Below are 14,638 nucleotides of genomic sequence, written 5' to 3' on the forward strand. Positions count from 1 at the left end.
TTTTTAAAGGGAGAACTTTTATTCTGAATAATTTAATAATTTACTGCAATCAGATTACTTCAATGGTGTTATTAACTGTGAAATCCATGTTGTAAAGCAGTATTTGCTGAAAGTTTGGAGTTACATTATTTTCAGCTTCCTGTCTATCCCATTGCCTCAGTTGCCCAGCATGTGTTTTGCTGTTTATTGTGACTTGCTGCAAGCCAGTCGCTTAGGCTAAGGAACATAGTCTGGGAATCACTACGAGAGAAATTTATTAGGGCTTAAATAATTTAAACATAGTCACTAAAATATTTTATGTAAAAAGTAGTTACATATACATCTTTCAAAGCCAGTAAAAAGTGGAAATATAAACATGATACTGATTCTTAATAGAATATGAGGGTGATCTTCAAATTAGTTACACTGGTACTTCTCATTTGGTTCTTATAGACAGATGATTTAAGTCTGAACAGTAGGAACAACTTTATGGATATTACTTATTAATTTTTATGGGGATTTTTTGAGTGAAGAGTTATACCAGTAGTGTGGTACATAACTGCTTTCGTCTCCAAAACTAAAGCCTTCATCTGGCTTTGCTTTTATTGTGTTTAAAACAGCATGGTCTCAGCTGTAGCCTGTTCTGTATTTGTGATTTAGTGTAGTGCTCAGTTTACTCTTTTGTATTTACAAACCACTGAGGATTCTTTTCTTTGAGCCAAGTTCCCCTTCTGCTGAACACTCAATTGATGCATTACTGAGTAGGGTGGTTTCTGTTACGTCTTGCTACAGAAGGATCCCATTCCTAGTTGTCATTTAAAAACTGCTTCAATGCAGAGTTATTAGCAATTGAAAAACCTAGATTAAAAATGCTAACAAAAACTGAAGGGAAAGGAAATTATATTCACTAAAACTTTGTAATCCAGTGATTATAGTACTCACAGCTGAACCTGGTCTCTGCTCTGTAGACTATGTATTGGTTGTGTATTAAATAGCATTTTGATATATAAACCAAAGAAGCAAAAGTTAGACTCATTGTTTGGTTTTTAATATATTGGAATCTCTTGTGCTTTGTTGGCCTTAATCCTGTTACCATGTGAACCAGAGCAAGTAACTGAGAGCACTTAGGTATGTGTTTCCAAGGGGTTTCTTGCTTGCAGAAGGTGTTGACAGAAACCAAAATCCAGCTTTTCTCTTTACTGTTCAAATGGAGTGGCTCTGGCAAAGCACAAAAACATAACTACATGTCTCAGGAAACTTGTGATCAAAAAGCATGCAGCTAATGCACTAAATGCCTCCATGGTTAGGTAGATGTGAAACAGGGATTTCTGAATGACAGCATTGCCCATATAAACCCTGCTGTGTCCTTTTCTTCTTTTGGTTTTGTCTCTGGTACTAGTGTAATATGTGTTCTCACCATGAGCATTGATTTCTTTTATTTTTCATTTAAGCTATAGACTGATAACATTTTCTTATGATGCATGTGCAGGGAGCAAAAAGAACAGCTACAGAAGTTGAAGGAGTTCAAACCTGACATTTCCACCCAAGAGTCTCCAAGATCACAGAACACAAGCACAAGGCCAGGTGCCTTTCAGGTAAATTCATCTTACACTGATAAGATATTGGTAGCAGTTACTGTTTATGTATGTTGAGCCAGTTCTACACACTGATGGTCAAATTTCTCTCTGGAGTGCTTCCCCAGCTATCTTACAACCTTAGCTATCTTCTGTTGAGGCAAAACAACTTCTTCATTTCTTTAAATTTTCCAAAGCATTTTCTGCTCGGTCTGTTGCAGCAGATCTCTCATTAGGGTTGGAAATGAGCCAAGACACAGACTCTCATTTAAAACCTGAAAAGGGTCCTGGTTTATTCTTCTTTACAGCTTAGCCATCCTGACTGACTGCAGCAAACTCCTGCTGTTGGCTTCTCTGACAGAGTGACTGCTCTGACTGCAGGCTCCAACAGCAGGCTCTAACTCTATCAGACCCAGACTGACCTTGCAGCAGATCTTTTGCAGCAGCAACTCTCTTCCTTGTTTTGTTCTTCTTTGTGTCTCTCTGGATCATTCCTTCTTCCTCAGGCCTCCTCTACCTTTCCAAGATCCTCTTCCTCAAGGCTCTCCCTGACTGGCCAACCCATCCCTTCTATCACACCTTTATTAATCAGAGCCCATTAAAGGCAAGGCTATTCTTCTTTGGTAATTAGTACAACTGTGACTTATCAAGGGCGAGGACCCTTGTAATCCCTTCTTCTCCACCTAAAAATCCACCATGTCGTCTGAGTATGACCCGTTAGGGATGGTTGCACATAAAACAGTCTAGATTGCTGTAGGATAATGTGCAAAAAGAGGCGAGCTCTCCCAAAACAGGGATGTAAGATTCACAAGAAGACCCTGATTTTCCTTGCTTAAATTCTTTCAATTTACACTGCTTTTCCTGCTTCAGGAGCTATCTCCTCTTTGAAGTCGGGAAAACTTGAGGATACATCCATCAAAAATTGAGATATTTCAATGTAGCATGGGCATTAGCCTTCTGTTTGCTGTTTTAATTGGAAATTTTTATTACCTTCTAGAATATCATGAAGTGCCTGGAAACTCATGTTTGTGTATCTCCATCCTGTTGTGATGCAACTACTCCTGTACTGCTTAATTTCCTGTGCAGTTCTGGGAACTGTTCTCAGATGCTTATATTTGGGGTTTTTTGGTAATTCAGAAATCAACTGAACTTCTGCAGTCGTGCTAACTCAGGTTTATAAATCCTTCCTAGAATGAGTAAACAGTTTTGTTAAATGTGTATTGGATGAGACGTCTGAGTTGATGCACCGTCTTTGTTCTTCATCACACCTTAACCCCAAAGTTACTCACACCAATAAATTTAGCCGTAAGGTCTTCTGGCTCTGACATTTAGCCAGACCAACCTTTTTTTGTCCCTCCGTCCAGGGAAGTGTTATGCAGTGAATGAGGCACTGCAAGTTTTCTTTTTGCTTAGGTGTCCTCTTCCTTGTTTACAGTGTCTGTAAAGTAAAATAATGGAGCTGGTTAGCTCCCAAGAACTGCAGATATGTTGATGCCTTTAGGAAGTTACTTTGCTCTATTTTGATATTTTGTATCTCAGACTACTTCACTTGTCTAGAGGTTTTCAAACAACTTTTGTCTTTCTTGGAATTCTTACTTCCAGATATTTCTGCCATGACTTTGAGTTGTTATTACAGAGCTCAGCTTTGTATCTACAACCATCCTGCAATTTTTGTTGTATGTTGCTAATAAGGCTGCCTGTAACTTGGCATCTGCTCTGATGCTGAAAAGTCTTGTAATGTGTGGGGTTTCTTGTGGATGTTTGGTTCATTAAGGATTTGGTTTGGTTTGGTTTTCGACTAGGCAAGACCTTCCAATTTCTTATGTTCTTCTGATTTTTATTTTATTAAGGTTTTCCAGGTATTTCTGCTCTCTGAATTTTTCCAGTGGTTTCCACAAAGAAACTGGCCTTATCAATCCTTTTGCATCTCACCAAGCTGCCCTACTTTCAGATTTTCAGCCTTCACACAGACGGCAGGAATCTTTGCAGACAGCAGGAGTCTTTGCAAATAAACAGTAGACACTTTTGAACTGAGATAGGCCTACTGGAGCTAAAATTGGTACAGTTATTTTGAAGAAAATCAGCAGTGCTTAAGCCTTCACATAGTGAGCATACGCAAAATTAAATCAGGCCACCAGTTTTTAAAAATAGTCCTCCTACCTGTAGCACCTTGATGGAGGTACTAGAAAACGTGTATGGTTTGACTACCAATTGCCATTGCACATACTGAGGATGAGAGAAGGTTAGTTTGCAGATCTACATTAAAAGTGCTTTCTGCATCTAGATCTCTTCTCAGCAATCTTCAGAGGCACCAGTAGAAGCCCAAGCTATTAAACCTTCTCCTGCTGTTATTATAAAGCCTCCTGTGTTGTTCAGACAGCCCACCCCTGTGACAAGACCAAGTGCCCCACTGGCAAGGCCTACTACACCCATGACAAGGCCACATGCTCCACTTTCTACTCCAACTACAACCCCAAGTCATGGTCAGTCTTTAAAACCATCACCTTCTACTGTGGAACAGGAACGCTGGGATGAGGACTCTTTCCACGGACTCTGGGACACAAATGAAGATAAAGGTGCCAACATGGAGTACGAGCTGTGTAAGCAGGAGTCCATGATGCCTCCCCCTGTCTCCTCACCTGTGAAGGTACCTGCTGTCCATACCTCCATGCCACCAGCTGTACCAGTGTCCCTTTCTCCTGTTATTCCAGCAGTTCCCAAAGCACCCATCATTCAGCAAACGGTGGATTATGGCCACGGGCGAGGTGGGTATCACAGTGCATTTCATATGTGTCAAAGAGCTAATTAGTCTTCCTGACCTTTTTTTTTAAAGGAGTGTGCCATGCAAAGTATTCATGTTCTGCAGTTGATGTGTAGGCTTGTGTGCATTAATGATGTAATGCTGATCAGTGCAGTTATAAGGAGTCTCTAACCTTTAACCAGTTATGACTCTTAAGTTTAGTGTTTTTCTTGATGCTTTTAGAAAGAACTATTTCACGTTGGTGAACAGTGTATTTTCTATGGTTACTATTCCATGAATGGTGTATAGCCATGGGTGCTTCTAATAAGTACAAAATGATGTGCTGTTTTTAGGTTGATAGTGTAACTTTCCCTTAATCCCTTTGTAGGTGAGTATGGAAATAACTGGACTAGAAGGTACTTCTGATGGTTAGAGTTCTTAGGTGTGACTAGTGATTTAAAACAGAATGTGGCTGGTGTTTGCATTATTTATATACTGCATAATGGGTGTGAGGTACCCTCTACCCAGAGGAGGAGGCAGAGTCTGGTTCTGAAGGGCATGCACCCTATACACTTGTTTAACACATAAGTAAATACTGGAGGCTCTGTTTTTTACTACTGAACTTACCAAAGCTAAAATTCAACACTACTTTTTAATAGAATTTATCTCCCTCCTTTAACAGGAGTGAAATCATGTCATAAAGAAGTTCCTAAATTGTGTGTTGTCATTTAAAGACTGTTTTTCCCCCTCTCTAAAGTACCATAACAGGACTGAAAGCTGTATCTGTTCCGTTAAGTAGATGTTTTACTAAAAGCTGTTTGAAAAAATGTCATTGTTGTGAGACTTTCAGATACTATTCTTGACATTAGAGTAACTCTGTGAGTTATTAAAACTTACAGAGCATTTTAATGTTTAGAATTTTCTGACACTGCATGCTACCTGAACTCACCTGAAAAGGCAGTCCCATTGTTAAGATGAGTGGTTTACATACACACACACAAACTCAGCCTTTAAAAACCATGGTGCTGTTTATTTATATAAAGCTCTTTTTGCATTTTCCATTAGAAGAAATTATGGTAGTTTGTTCTAGTCACTTTTAGTGCCATTAACTGATTACTTTTCAAGAAGAGGAAAGAAAATACAAGCGTGTGTTTTAAAACTTTAGGATTCTTTTGTTTATTTTCAACCAGATATAACCACGAGTAAAGTGGAACAGATTCCATATGGGGAGAGGGTAACCCTTCGTCCAGAACCTCTACCAGACAGGCAAACATTTCAAAAAGGTAGGAGGTGCTTGGCTGGCTTTCAAAGAGTTAGTTAGCTCTTAGAAAAGTTGTAAAATGCTAAAAGCTTGTTCAGACTGAGTAATTCTTGTTTACGCTTCAACTACTTTATTTTCTTCGGAGGTCCATAAGAATAACAGTTTATATTTTCAAGAGGAGTCAATAACCTAGCCACTTTAAAAACTCAGTTTGTAACTTTAAGTAGGACTGCGTGGTATGGTTGTCTCTTGTACAGTTTGGAAAAGAGTGTCTGATAAAGTGCATCCTAGCTCACATAACATATGCTTTTCTTGCACTCTTACCTGTTGCCTTCTTTTCCCAAAACAGTAGTTTGGATTTCTATGGGTTTCTCCCTCCAGAGCATCCAGGTCGCTACAATAGAGAAAGAGACCGTGAGCCTTATTTTGAGCGTCAGGGTAATTCCAGCACAGATCACCGGGATTTCAAGAGGGAGCGGGAATTGCACAGAGACCGAGGCTCTGTGGACTACGAACGAGAGAGGTTTGACAAGGAGCGGCACCCCCGAGACGACAGGTACGTGGCTTTGGAGCACTATGGACATTGATACAGATGAGGCGGCTGTATTGTGTATCAGGCTGTCCATTTTGCCTGTGAGGTACATGTTCCTTTCACTCTGGAATCCACAGTGAAAATCCACAAAAATGCACAAAACACAAAATACTTTTTTGGCAGGGTTCTTCCTACCACACCTTCAAGGACTCAGTCTTACCGTGACAAGAAAGACCATCCATCCTCCAGGCGAGGTGGTTTTGACAGACCACCATATGAACGAAAGACAGATCGTCCAGCATATGATCATGGGCCTTCCATGTTTGGAGGTACAGTTTCTCTATCTTAAAAGTCTTGCTAGAATATTATTAAAAAATAATTGAATATTATTAAAAAGAATATTATTAAAAATAATTTTAAAAATTATTAAAAAAATCTTTGGTAGAAGATTGATTTGCAGTATTTGTTTTTTCAAAATATATAATGCAGGAAAATCTCTTTAGGTGGTGATATTTAGGTTTGGTTCTCAGTGGTGTTGAGATCATGAATGAAACCGTTATATACTCTGCTAAAAACTGTCTTTGATTGCAATAGGTTTAAGAATAGAAATTTTAATTATTTATGAGGACATATCTGTGAATTTAACTTAAAATAATGAAGGTCTGTTTAAATCAGCTCAGAACATCTTAATTTTTTTATTTTACTGAACTAAGAAAATTCTTCTGTCCAAATACTGGAATTTGAAGGTGATCGTAGAAATTACCCTGAGGAAAGGATTCCTATTTCTGCTCCATCAATGCCTCGTCAGCCACCACCTGCTCCACGAGTAGAAAGGAAGCCAGAATCTAAAAATGTAGATGATATCTTAAAGCCACCAGGACGGGATAGCAGGCCAGAGAGGGTGAGTGTACATTCTGAAAGCAGCAATCAGTTTGAACAAGGTCTGTATTCAGATAAAGTGCTGGTGGGTGTAATATGTTGGGAACAAGTGTACATTTGAGGAGGCTCTGGAAATAGCTTGGTTCCTTTGCAAAGTGTTGTAGCACAGCTATTAGGAGTCCACAGGAGAGGTAAACTTCATTGGAACTCTCAAAGCAAATTTGTGTGTAATATTAAGGTGTTTTGGGCTCTTCTGAGGTCTTCACTTTGGTTTTTGATGTATCAGGGGAAAGACTTGTCTTTACCCAGAGATTTGGCAATGCACGTATTATATAAGAAAGAACACAATTTAGGCTATAAAACATTTAGGTAAGTTTCATTCAGTCGAATGAAAGAAGTTAGTGAAACTGAGCCAGATCTATAGCAAGCAGCCTAAACTGCTGTCATGATTAACATCAAAAACTCTGAATTATGTGGAACTACTACCATTTCTCACAGCCTGGTTTCTAAAACAGACAGTGAGTGCTTGATGATATGCAAAAGTGTGAGCCCACAGCACATAATTATCCAGAAGAAAATATTTGCAAAAGAGTCTGTTAAATTTAGTACAGTATCATACCTGCTTACATGATCTTTGTTTCAGATTGTGATCATCATGAGAGGGTTACCTGGCAGTGGAAAGACACATGTAGCAAAACTCATCAGGGTATGTAAACAGGCACTCACTGTGTAGTGTTGCTTGTCTTTTACATGTGCTTCCTCTACTGTTTACTTTGTGTTTGCCTAGAATTCAAGTCTGGTGTTATTTTGTGTTCCATGTCTTCATGTGCTATGTGAATCTCCAACAGTGTTAGCAAGCAGGAGGGATACTACTCTCTTTTTGTTTTTACTATTGAGCAGGGAACTGCTGTTGACCAAAAGTATTTTGAAGTGTAGCAGAATGGAATTTTTACAGCAAAGGTATATACTTTCTTTTTGCTTTCTTCCCAGGATAAGGAAGTAGAATGTGGAGGACCTGCACCAAGAGTGCTCAGCCTGGACGACTACTTTATCACTGAAGTGGAGAAAGAGGAGAGAGACCCAGATACAGGGAAAAAAGTTAAAAAGAAGGTAATCTTAATTCTGTTATTTTTCTTGACAAAGAAACAAGACATTCTGAAAAAACAGTGGCAATCAGAATTCCAGTCTGTGGGTTGGGAAGAGTGCAGAAGTCTCTGGGCTGTTTTTCAAAACAAGCCAATATAACTTATATTGGGTGGTATATTAGGGTGGTATGAGCAAATTCTTAAAAACTGATCTGAAAGGTGTTTTTCCCACACCAGTGTGCTTTGTGGTCATGCCATTCAGGTGTTGAATATTAGCCATTTTATAGATGTCCTCTTTCTTAATGCTTTTTGTCCTTGGTAAAGGTGATGGAGTACGAATATGAGGCTGATATGGAGGAGACCTATCGTACCAGCATGTTTAAAACTTTCAAAAAGACCTTGGACGATGGCTTCTTTCCCTTCATTATCCTTGATGCTATCAATGACAGAGTGCGACACTTTGAACAGTTTTGGAGTGCTGCAAAAACAAAGGGGTTTGAGGTAATGGAGCCTGAATAGCATTTGAACTTGCTGACAGCCATATGCTGATGTTTCTAAACTTTTGAATGGAAAAGTCTCCCACATTCAGGAAAAATGCTGTGGTTTACAGTTACAAATTGACCTTTCTTAAAGTGTATAACTGCAGAGTGTATTGCAAGGTAGAAAAGAACTCTAAAAATTGGTTTACAGTACTTAACAGTCTTTTTATTTCTAGGTGTACTTAGCTGAAATGAGTGCAGATAACCAGACGTGTTCCAAGAGGAATATTCATGGGCGCAAGCTAAAGGATATCAGCAGGGTAACTATATACATCTGGAGTCATATTCTGCTTTTGGGGGGGCTGCTGTTTGAAAACTATAGACTACATAATGCTTGCACTTTTCCTCTAAGAAGTACTGGTAGTTATTTAATGGGATTGATTAAAATTACTGAAGTACAGATACATCCTGTTAGCAATCAGGAACGAAATTTTCCAATGAATCTATTAGATTTTTACAGGTGCTTCATTTTTGTGTGTTTTGTTAGATGTCTGATCACTGGGAGGCAGCACCACGCCACATGATGCGCCTGGACATTCGTTCTCTGCTGCAGGATGCTGCTATCGAAGAGGTGAGGAATCTCTGTGCTTGTTAAAACTGCAGATTAGGTCAATGTCACTGTACTGAAAATATGAAGCTGACAAAGATGTGATCACAGCAAGGCACTTTAGAAAGCCAAAATTACTGTCAGGAAAGTGTATTTTGTTATTATGAATTACCCCAAACATAAATGTATATTTTTACCTTTTATCACCTTTTTGAAGCTCAGACTTGGGCATCTTTGAGCAAGAGTTGAAGTCACTTTGCTCTTAGCAACTATTGAATACCAATTAAGAAGATTAAAGAGAAACTTTGCACTCTTAGATGAAGCTCAGCACTTTTTACAGGTTACTGAATCATTTAGATAATATTTTGAGAAAGTAAGATAAGGAAATAAACAAATTTGAACTCGGTCCTTGTTTTGAGAAATACAGATGTTTAGCAGAGAATGGAGAAATAAATCACATGTAGCAGAAGGCTAAAATTGCCTTTTCACTTCATTTGCAGTTTGACATGCATCTTTGGTGTGTCAGCCTACTGTATTGTTGCATTCTTTTTTAGCAGTTTTGTCAGGAGCTGTGGGGATAGATTAGTGTTTCAGTTTTGTGGTCTTTTTGAATGAACCACTTGTTGCTGTCAGAACATCTCTTAACACAGCCATAGAAACTGATGAACTGCTGAAGTAGACAGACAGTCTTTGCAGGCTGTCACAATGTTAGCAAGTTATTATTGCATCTCCAAATTCTTTGTACTGGAAAATAGTAATCTTTAAGAGGACAGCAAAAGGTTCCACAATAAAGTAGGTTCAGAGAACGACAGACTGGGATTTACAAGGTTTTGCAAATTATGTAAAGGACTGTACAGACGTGAGGAGTTCTACATATTCCAGAGTATATGCATGGGTCCCCAGTACAGCTGTGGAGCCCAGAAAGTATTGCATTAGATGAGCAGAGTTAGATGTTATGTCATCATTCTTCTATTTTGTTATGCTGAACTCTGTGGTTACTATTATTCTTTTCTGTGATTAAAAAAAACCATAAAAGATAAAGGCTCAGTAGAGATGTTCTATGCAGAGGCAGCCATTCCAGGTATATATAGATGGCAAGTTTAAGAACTTTTTCTGAGATTGCAAGTTTTTAAATGTGATTGTGTGAGAAGCAAGGAAAGTATCTTGGTGTCACAGATAGTGGTAATGCAAGGAATGCGTGTGAAGGAAGGAATGAACAATTTTTGCTTTTCCCCAGAAAATCTTTGTAAAGAATATTCTTTGTCACTGTTGCTAGAAGAGAACATGCTTCTTAGGAAAGCCAGAATGGACACAGGATTCTTATATATTGCATCATCATACTTTCAAAGCTGAATCCTTTCTTTTCTATTTGAATTTGGACATCTCTACTTTCTGTGTTATAAAGATGATAATTCAAATCCAGACAGAGCCTTGTAAGTCTGTGCATGTGCTTTGGAACAGGTGGAGATGGAGGATTTTGATGCAAATATTGAAGACCAGAAAGAAGAAGCAAAGAAGGACACAGCAGAGGAGGAAGAAAGTGAACTGGTAGGAGACACATCAGCCATCCCTAACAAATTGTTCATTAATGTGTTTGAGAGAGAATCTCAGACTTACAAATGCCAACCCATTGCCGTTCTTAGCAGTGCAGTCTTAACACACATGTTTCTATCAGTTTTTTACTTAAACGTTTCTAGGAGAACTTTAATGATAAACCCTATTATTTCTTCCTAATTTATTTCTAAGAATATGTGAGTATGTGCTACAAACAGTATTGTCTGCAGAGCATGTTAACATGCCTCATAGAGATATTTTAAATTGCAATACATAATAGTGCTGTCTTCCAGATAATCTAAGAATGACACAAAGTGGAGGGATGGGAACAATGGGCAAAGATTAATTTAGCTTATTTCCTTTCACGTGTCTAAAGAACTCTCCTCTGCTGTCACAGTACATGATAACAGTTATGAAGACTGCTTTTTCTGCCACGGTTGACTGACTTTGTTTGTCAGGTGGTATTTCCAAGGTGAGGCATTAGGTCTCTTGGATAAATAAAGGTTACAGAATTGCCCTGAGGGCTGGCTTTTTTAGGTATGTATTTAAAAGGCTACGAAAGGCTTCCTGCTGTAACTTCTTGGTATGTGTTGGAGCTGCAACTGGTCTGTGCTTGACGAGCTGAATGTCTCAAATCTTGGTGCCCACAACCAAGCAGTTAAAGTTCAATAAACAGGAAGTAACCAAAAATGTCTGAGTTGAACAGAGTGTTTTTCCTGGATGGAAATTTACTATTCGTCAGGAGTGGCAGGTCAGAAAGCAGTTGAAATCAGAATTTTAAAAAGCTTAGGAAATGTGGATTCTAATAAACATCTGTTTTTTTCAACATGACTGATTTATTCTCTTTACTAAATTATTCTTTGGTGCAGAATATGAGACTGCATAAAGTGTGGTTAGAACATTTCAAAGATGCATCCATGTTTACAAGAATATGGCTGCTAGTCCCATTTCTATGAGCTATAGTTAAAAGAGAAAGTTTTCTTTAGCTTTTGAGACATCTGTGCATAAATCTGTGTGTGTATGTGTGTGTTTATGGGTTCTGGGGAGTGTCCTAATGTACAGCACTTATGACAATAGGCCTTTTCTTTGAGACAAAGAGAAAGCAAAAAGTAATCTGCATATAAGAATGTGTTCTATTCAGATGCACAAGATGTGAAAAAGAGCATTATCTGCTCTGGGTAATCTCTTGAATTCAGTCAGATGGCTAATCTCAGAGAATTATGTCAGACAGAAAGTGGAACAGGACACTGTATTTGGTATCTCTTGCCCTTTTGAGAGCATTTGATAAGGGTTATGCAATTCATTTTGCTGCATTTAATCCTGTAAGAAAAGGGAGGTCTGAAGCTCCTGCCATCTGGCAGATATCTTTTAAATATCCAACTGTCTTGTACCAAAGGATAAAGTCTGAATCTTTGCTTATCCTATTTGAGGACCAGGATATTGTATAGATTCAGCACACAATAGGCCATTTCACACCATCAAAGTCACTCTTCTTGCTATTATCAACTCCCATAGGATTGTTTGTAGCATTCAGACAATTCCTGCTTTTCTGTGCTTGATGATATGAATTATTGATACATTTAACTTAGTGTTCTCACCAGTGTTTCCCACATCACTTTATTTAATGCAGGCTTTTAGCTGTGGTGTAAACTCTCTGAGCAAGCTTTAAAGTGCAACTTGATTTAAATGTATAAACATATGTATATACATGAAGTTTATTTATTTGTTACAAGGAAACATTGCAGCACAAACTGTTTTGGTTTGCATTAATTCCAGATTTGATTAAAACCAAGAAAATCCAGAGATCTGATAACCTCAAGTCACTGATATATGTTTGATAGAAAAAGGTCATTCAAGGATTTTTTAAGGGCAGTGCTGAATATAATCAAATGCAGTGTGGCTCTCTGGAATTTACTGCAATACACAAATTTAGTAACACATAGTATTAACAAATACACATATATTTTTACCACAGTGGAAGCAACCGATAAATAAAGCAGGAAAGAAGTTAGTGTAATGAAACTGGTTTGTGGATTGTTTGTTTTCTTCTTGAAATCTTCTAGAGTAGTTCTTTTCCCTCTCTATTAAAAAACATTCTAAAAAATAATTAAATTCTCTCGGAGGGCTTCCATTCACTACCTTGAGCTTTTTTAAGTGGTTGCAGAGGAACATAAGTACTTTTATACCTAAACTGAACAGCTGAAATGAGGGTTGCTTAGTAACAATTTATTTGTCAAAGAATATAAAAAGAAAATACAACAAGAGGCTAACTTAAATAAATACCTTTTTGCCAAATTCATTTTCATTATGCTCATTTACAAAGAATAAACTGGCTAAAGATCATTACACATGGTGATGTTATTTGTAGGGCAAAATTGTTTTATAAGAATCATTGCACTAAGAGTACCATTTTAAAATTAAAAGTAATACTTAAATCCTAGCGACTCAGCAGATTCTCTCATTTAAACAAAAAAAAAATGTTTAATTGTGGATTAACCACTCATACATTAATTTAGTATGTCCCTTCAAAAGGAGTAAGTGAAGCTTGTGTGTACTAAATCTGGGAATGTGTTCATAAAAACTTACGGTAACTTTTTCATTTGTGTTTGTAAAGCTTTGAATATTCCTTATGCCTGAAAGTTGTGTGACTTTGCCACCTGGAATAATACAATACAGTAACTGCACACTTTTGTGTGCCTTTGCTGTCTGTCAGACTCATTCTGGAGTTCTCTGTTTGCAGAGGGCAGCACTCATGTAATGATTTGCAAGGGCTACTGAAATCACTGAATGGCAAGTGGATGCAGAAGTTCTGAAATACCAAGTAATTGGTCTCCATCTGATAATGGGAATTGTGCCTTACAAAAAGAAATTCCTTGAACTCCCGTTGTAATTCTGTTTCCAGTTCCTAAGTGATATGCATGTGTGTCTCTCTCTAATCCTCCGAGCTTCTTTCTGTGTATGATTTAGGGTTACATTCCGAAAAGCAAATGGGAGATGGACACTTCTGAGGCAAAGCTAGGTGGGTATTTATTTTTTCCTGTTTCTTATAGTTGGTATCTAATGATGTTTGCAAGACTTTAATTTTTGTTTTTACTGTGCCTCCTCGCAAAGACAAATAAATGCGTTGATTTCATACATGTGTCTGAAACTGCAAAAGCGTCTGTACAGAACAGGAATTCATCTTCTGCCGGAGGCAGGAGACTTTACTACTTTATAATCATCACTGTTTTATATATTCATTAATTGTTGTTCCATCTGGTCAAGGAAAGTATTTTGTCTTCAAATTTGAAAAAAACAGTATTTATATTCTTCATCTTTCTGTGTTTATTGTTTTTATATAAGCAACGATCAACTCACATCGCACTGTACTTTTTCATATTGCATACCTTTTTTCCTAAGTGTCATCAGTAACTTCTTGCATTCTTGGAGACATGCCTCATAGCTGAACTGTATTGAAGATGCTTCTCACTTTTCAAAATTGATGTCTGTGAGGACAAATTAGTGGCATGCTTTGTAGTTGGTTCTGAATTATTAGGTGTCAGTACATCTTTTCAGCATCTTAGGCATTGAAAAGTTTAAAGTTCATTATGCTTTGCAGTTCCAGGAGAGTAATAGAATTCTTCTTAGTAGTATGTAAAATGGACTTTCCAGGAGCATAAGGGCACAATTTTTGCTGTACTTTTTTGTTCTCATAGTGCTGATATTAGGATTCTAGCAAAGTCAAAAGCAACTTTCAGGCAGAAATGCATGCACCACAGCTATGGTGAAAGGATTATTCATGGAAAGGGATTTCTGGTCATTATGATCAGTTTTGTTATGGGTTTTTTTTTACTGAACAGTATAAGTTCTAAATGAAGGTTTTATCTAGGCAGTCTGCTCAGAACTGCTGTTTTTGTGTCATGTCCCTGAGAAGTCACAAATAGCTAATGGGACACATATTTCTTAACA

At 37.8% G+C, this 14,638-nt stretch overlaps 1 protein-coding gene across 5 annotated transcripts in view; it reads left to right on the top strand.

The window, feature by feature from the left end:
• YLPM1 (YLP motif containing 1) overlaps positions 1-14,638 on the top strand; it is a 45,411-nt gene that overhangs the window by 14,687 nt on the left and 16,086 nt on the right. For 2 of the 5 annotated variants that reach the window (XM_058027338.1, XM_058027341.1), the window contains exons 6-18: positions 1,469-1,574; positions 4,075-4,318; positions 5,484-5,576; positions 5,936-6,110; positions 6,270-6,415; positions 6,800-6,987; positions 7,609-7,671; positions 7,956-8,075; positions 8,375-8,551; positions 8,766-8,849; positions 9,077-9,160; positions 10,598-10,684; positions 13,658-13,709. In XM_058027338.1, coding sequence (XP_057883321.1) covers positions 1,469-1,574; positions 4,075-4,318; positions 5,484-5,576; positions 5,936-6,110; positions 6,270-6,415; positions 6,800-6,987; positions 7,609-7,671; positions 7,956-8,075; positions 8,375-8,551; positions 8,766-8,849; positions 9,077-9,160; positions 10,598-10,684; positions 13,658-13,709 — 1,619 coding nt within the window. The remainder of the gene's footprint in view (positions 1-1,468; positions 1,575-4,074; positions 4,319-5,483; positions 5,577-5,935; positions 6,111-6,269; positions 6,416-6,799; positions 6,988-7,608; positions 7,672-7,955; positions 8,076-8,374; positions 8,552-8,765; positions 8,850-9,076; positions 9,161-10,597; positions 10,685-13,657; positions 13,710-14,638) is intronic. The other 3 variants (XM_058027340.1, XM_058027339.1, XR_009114621.1) reach the window with 3 other exon arrangements.

The sequence above is a fragment of the Melospiza georgiana genome, chromosome 6 (assembly GCF_028018845.1).
Source record: "Melospiza georgiana isolate bMelGeo1 chromosome 6, bMelGeo1.pri, whole genome shotgun sequence".
In the NCBI taxonomy this organism is placed as follows: domain Eukaryota; kingdom Metazoa; phylum Chordata; class Aves; order Passeriformes; family Passerellidae; genus Melospiza; species Melospiza georgiana.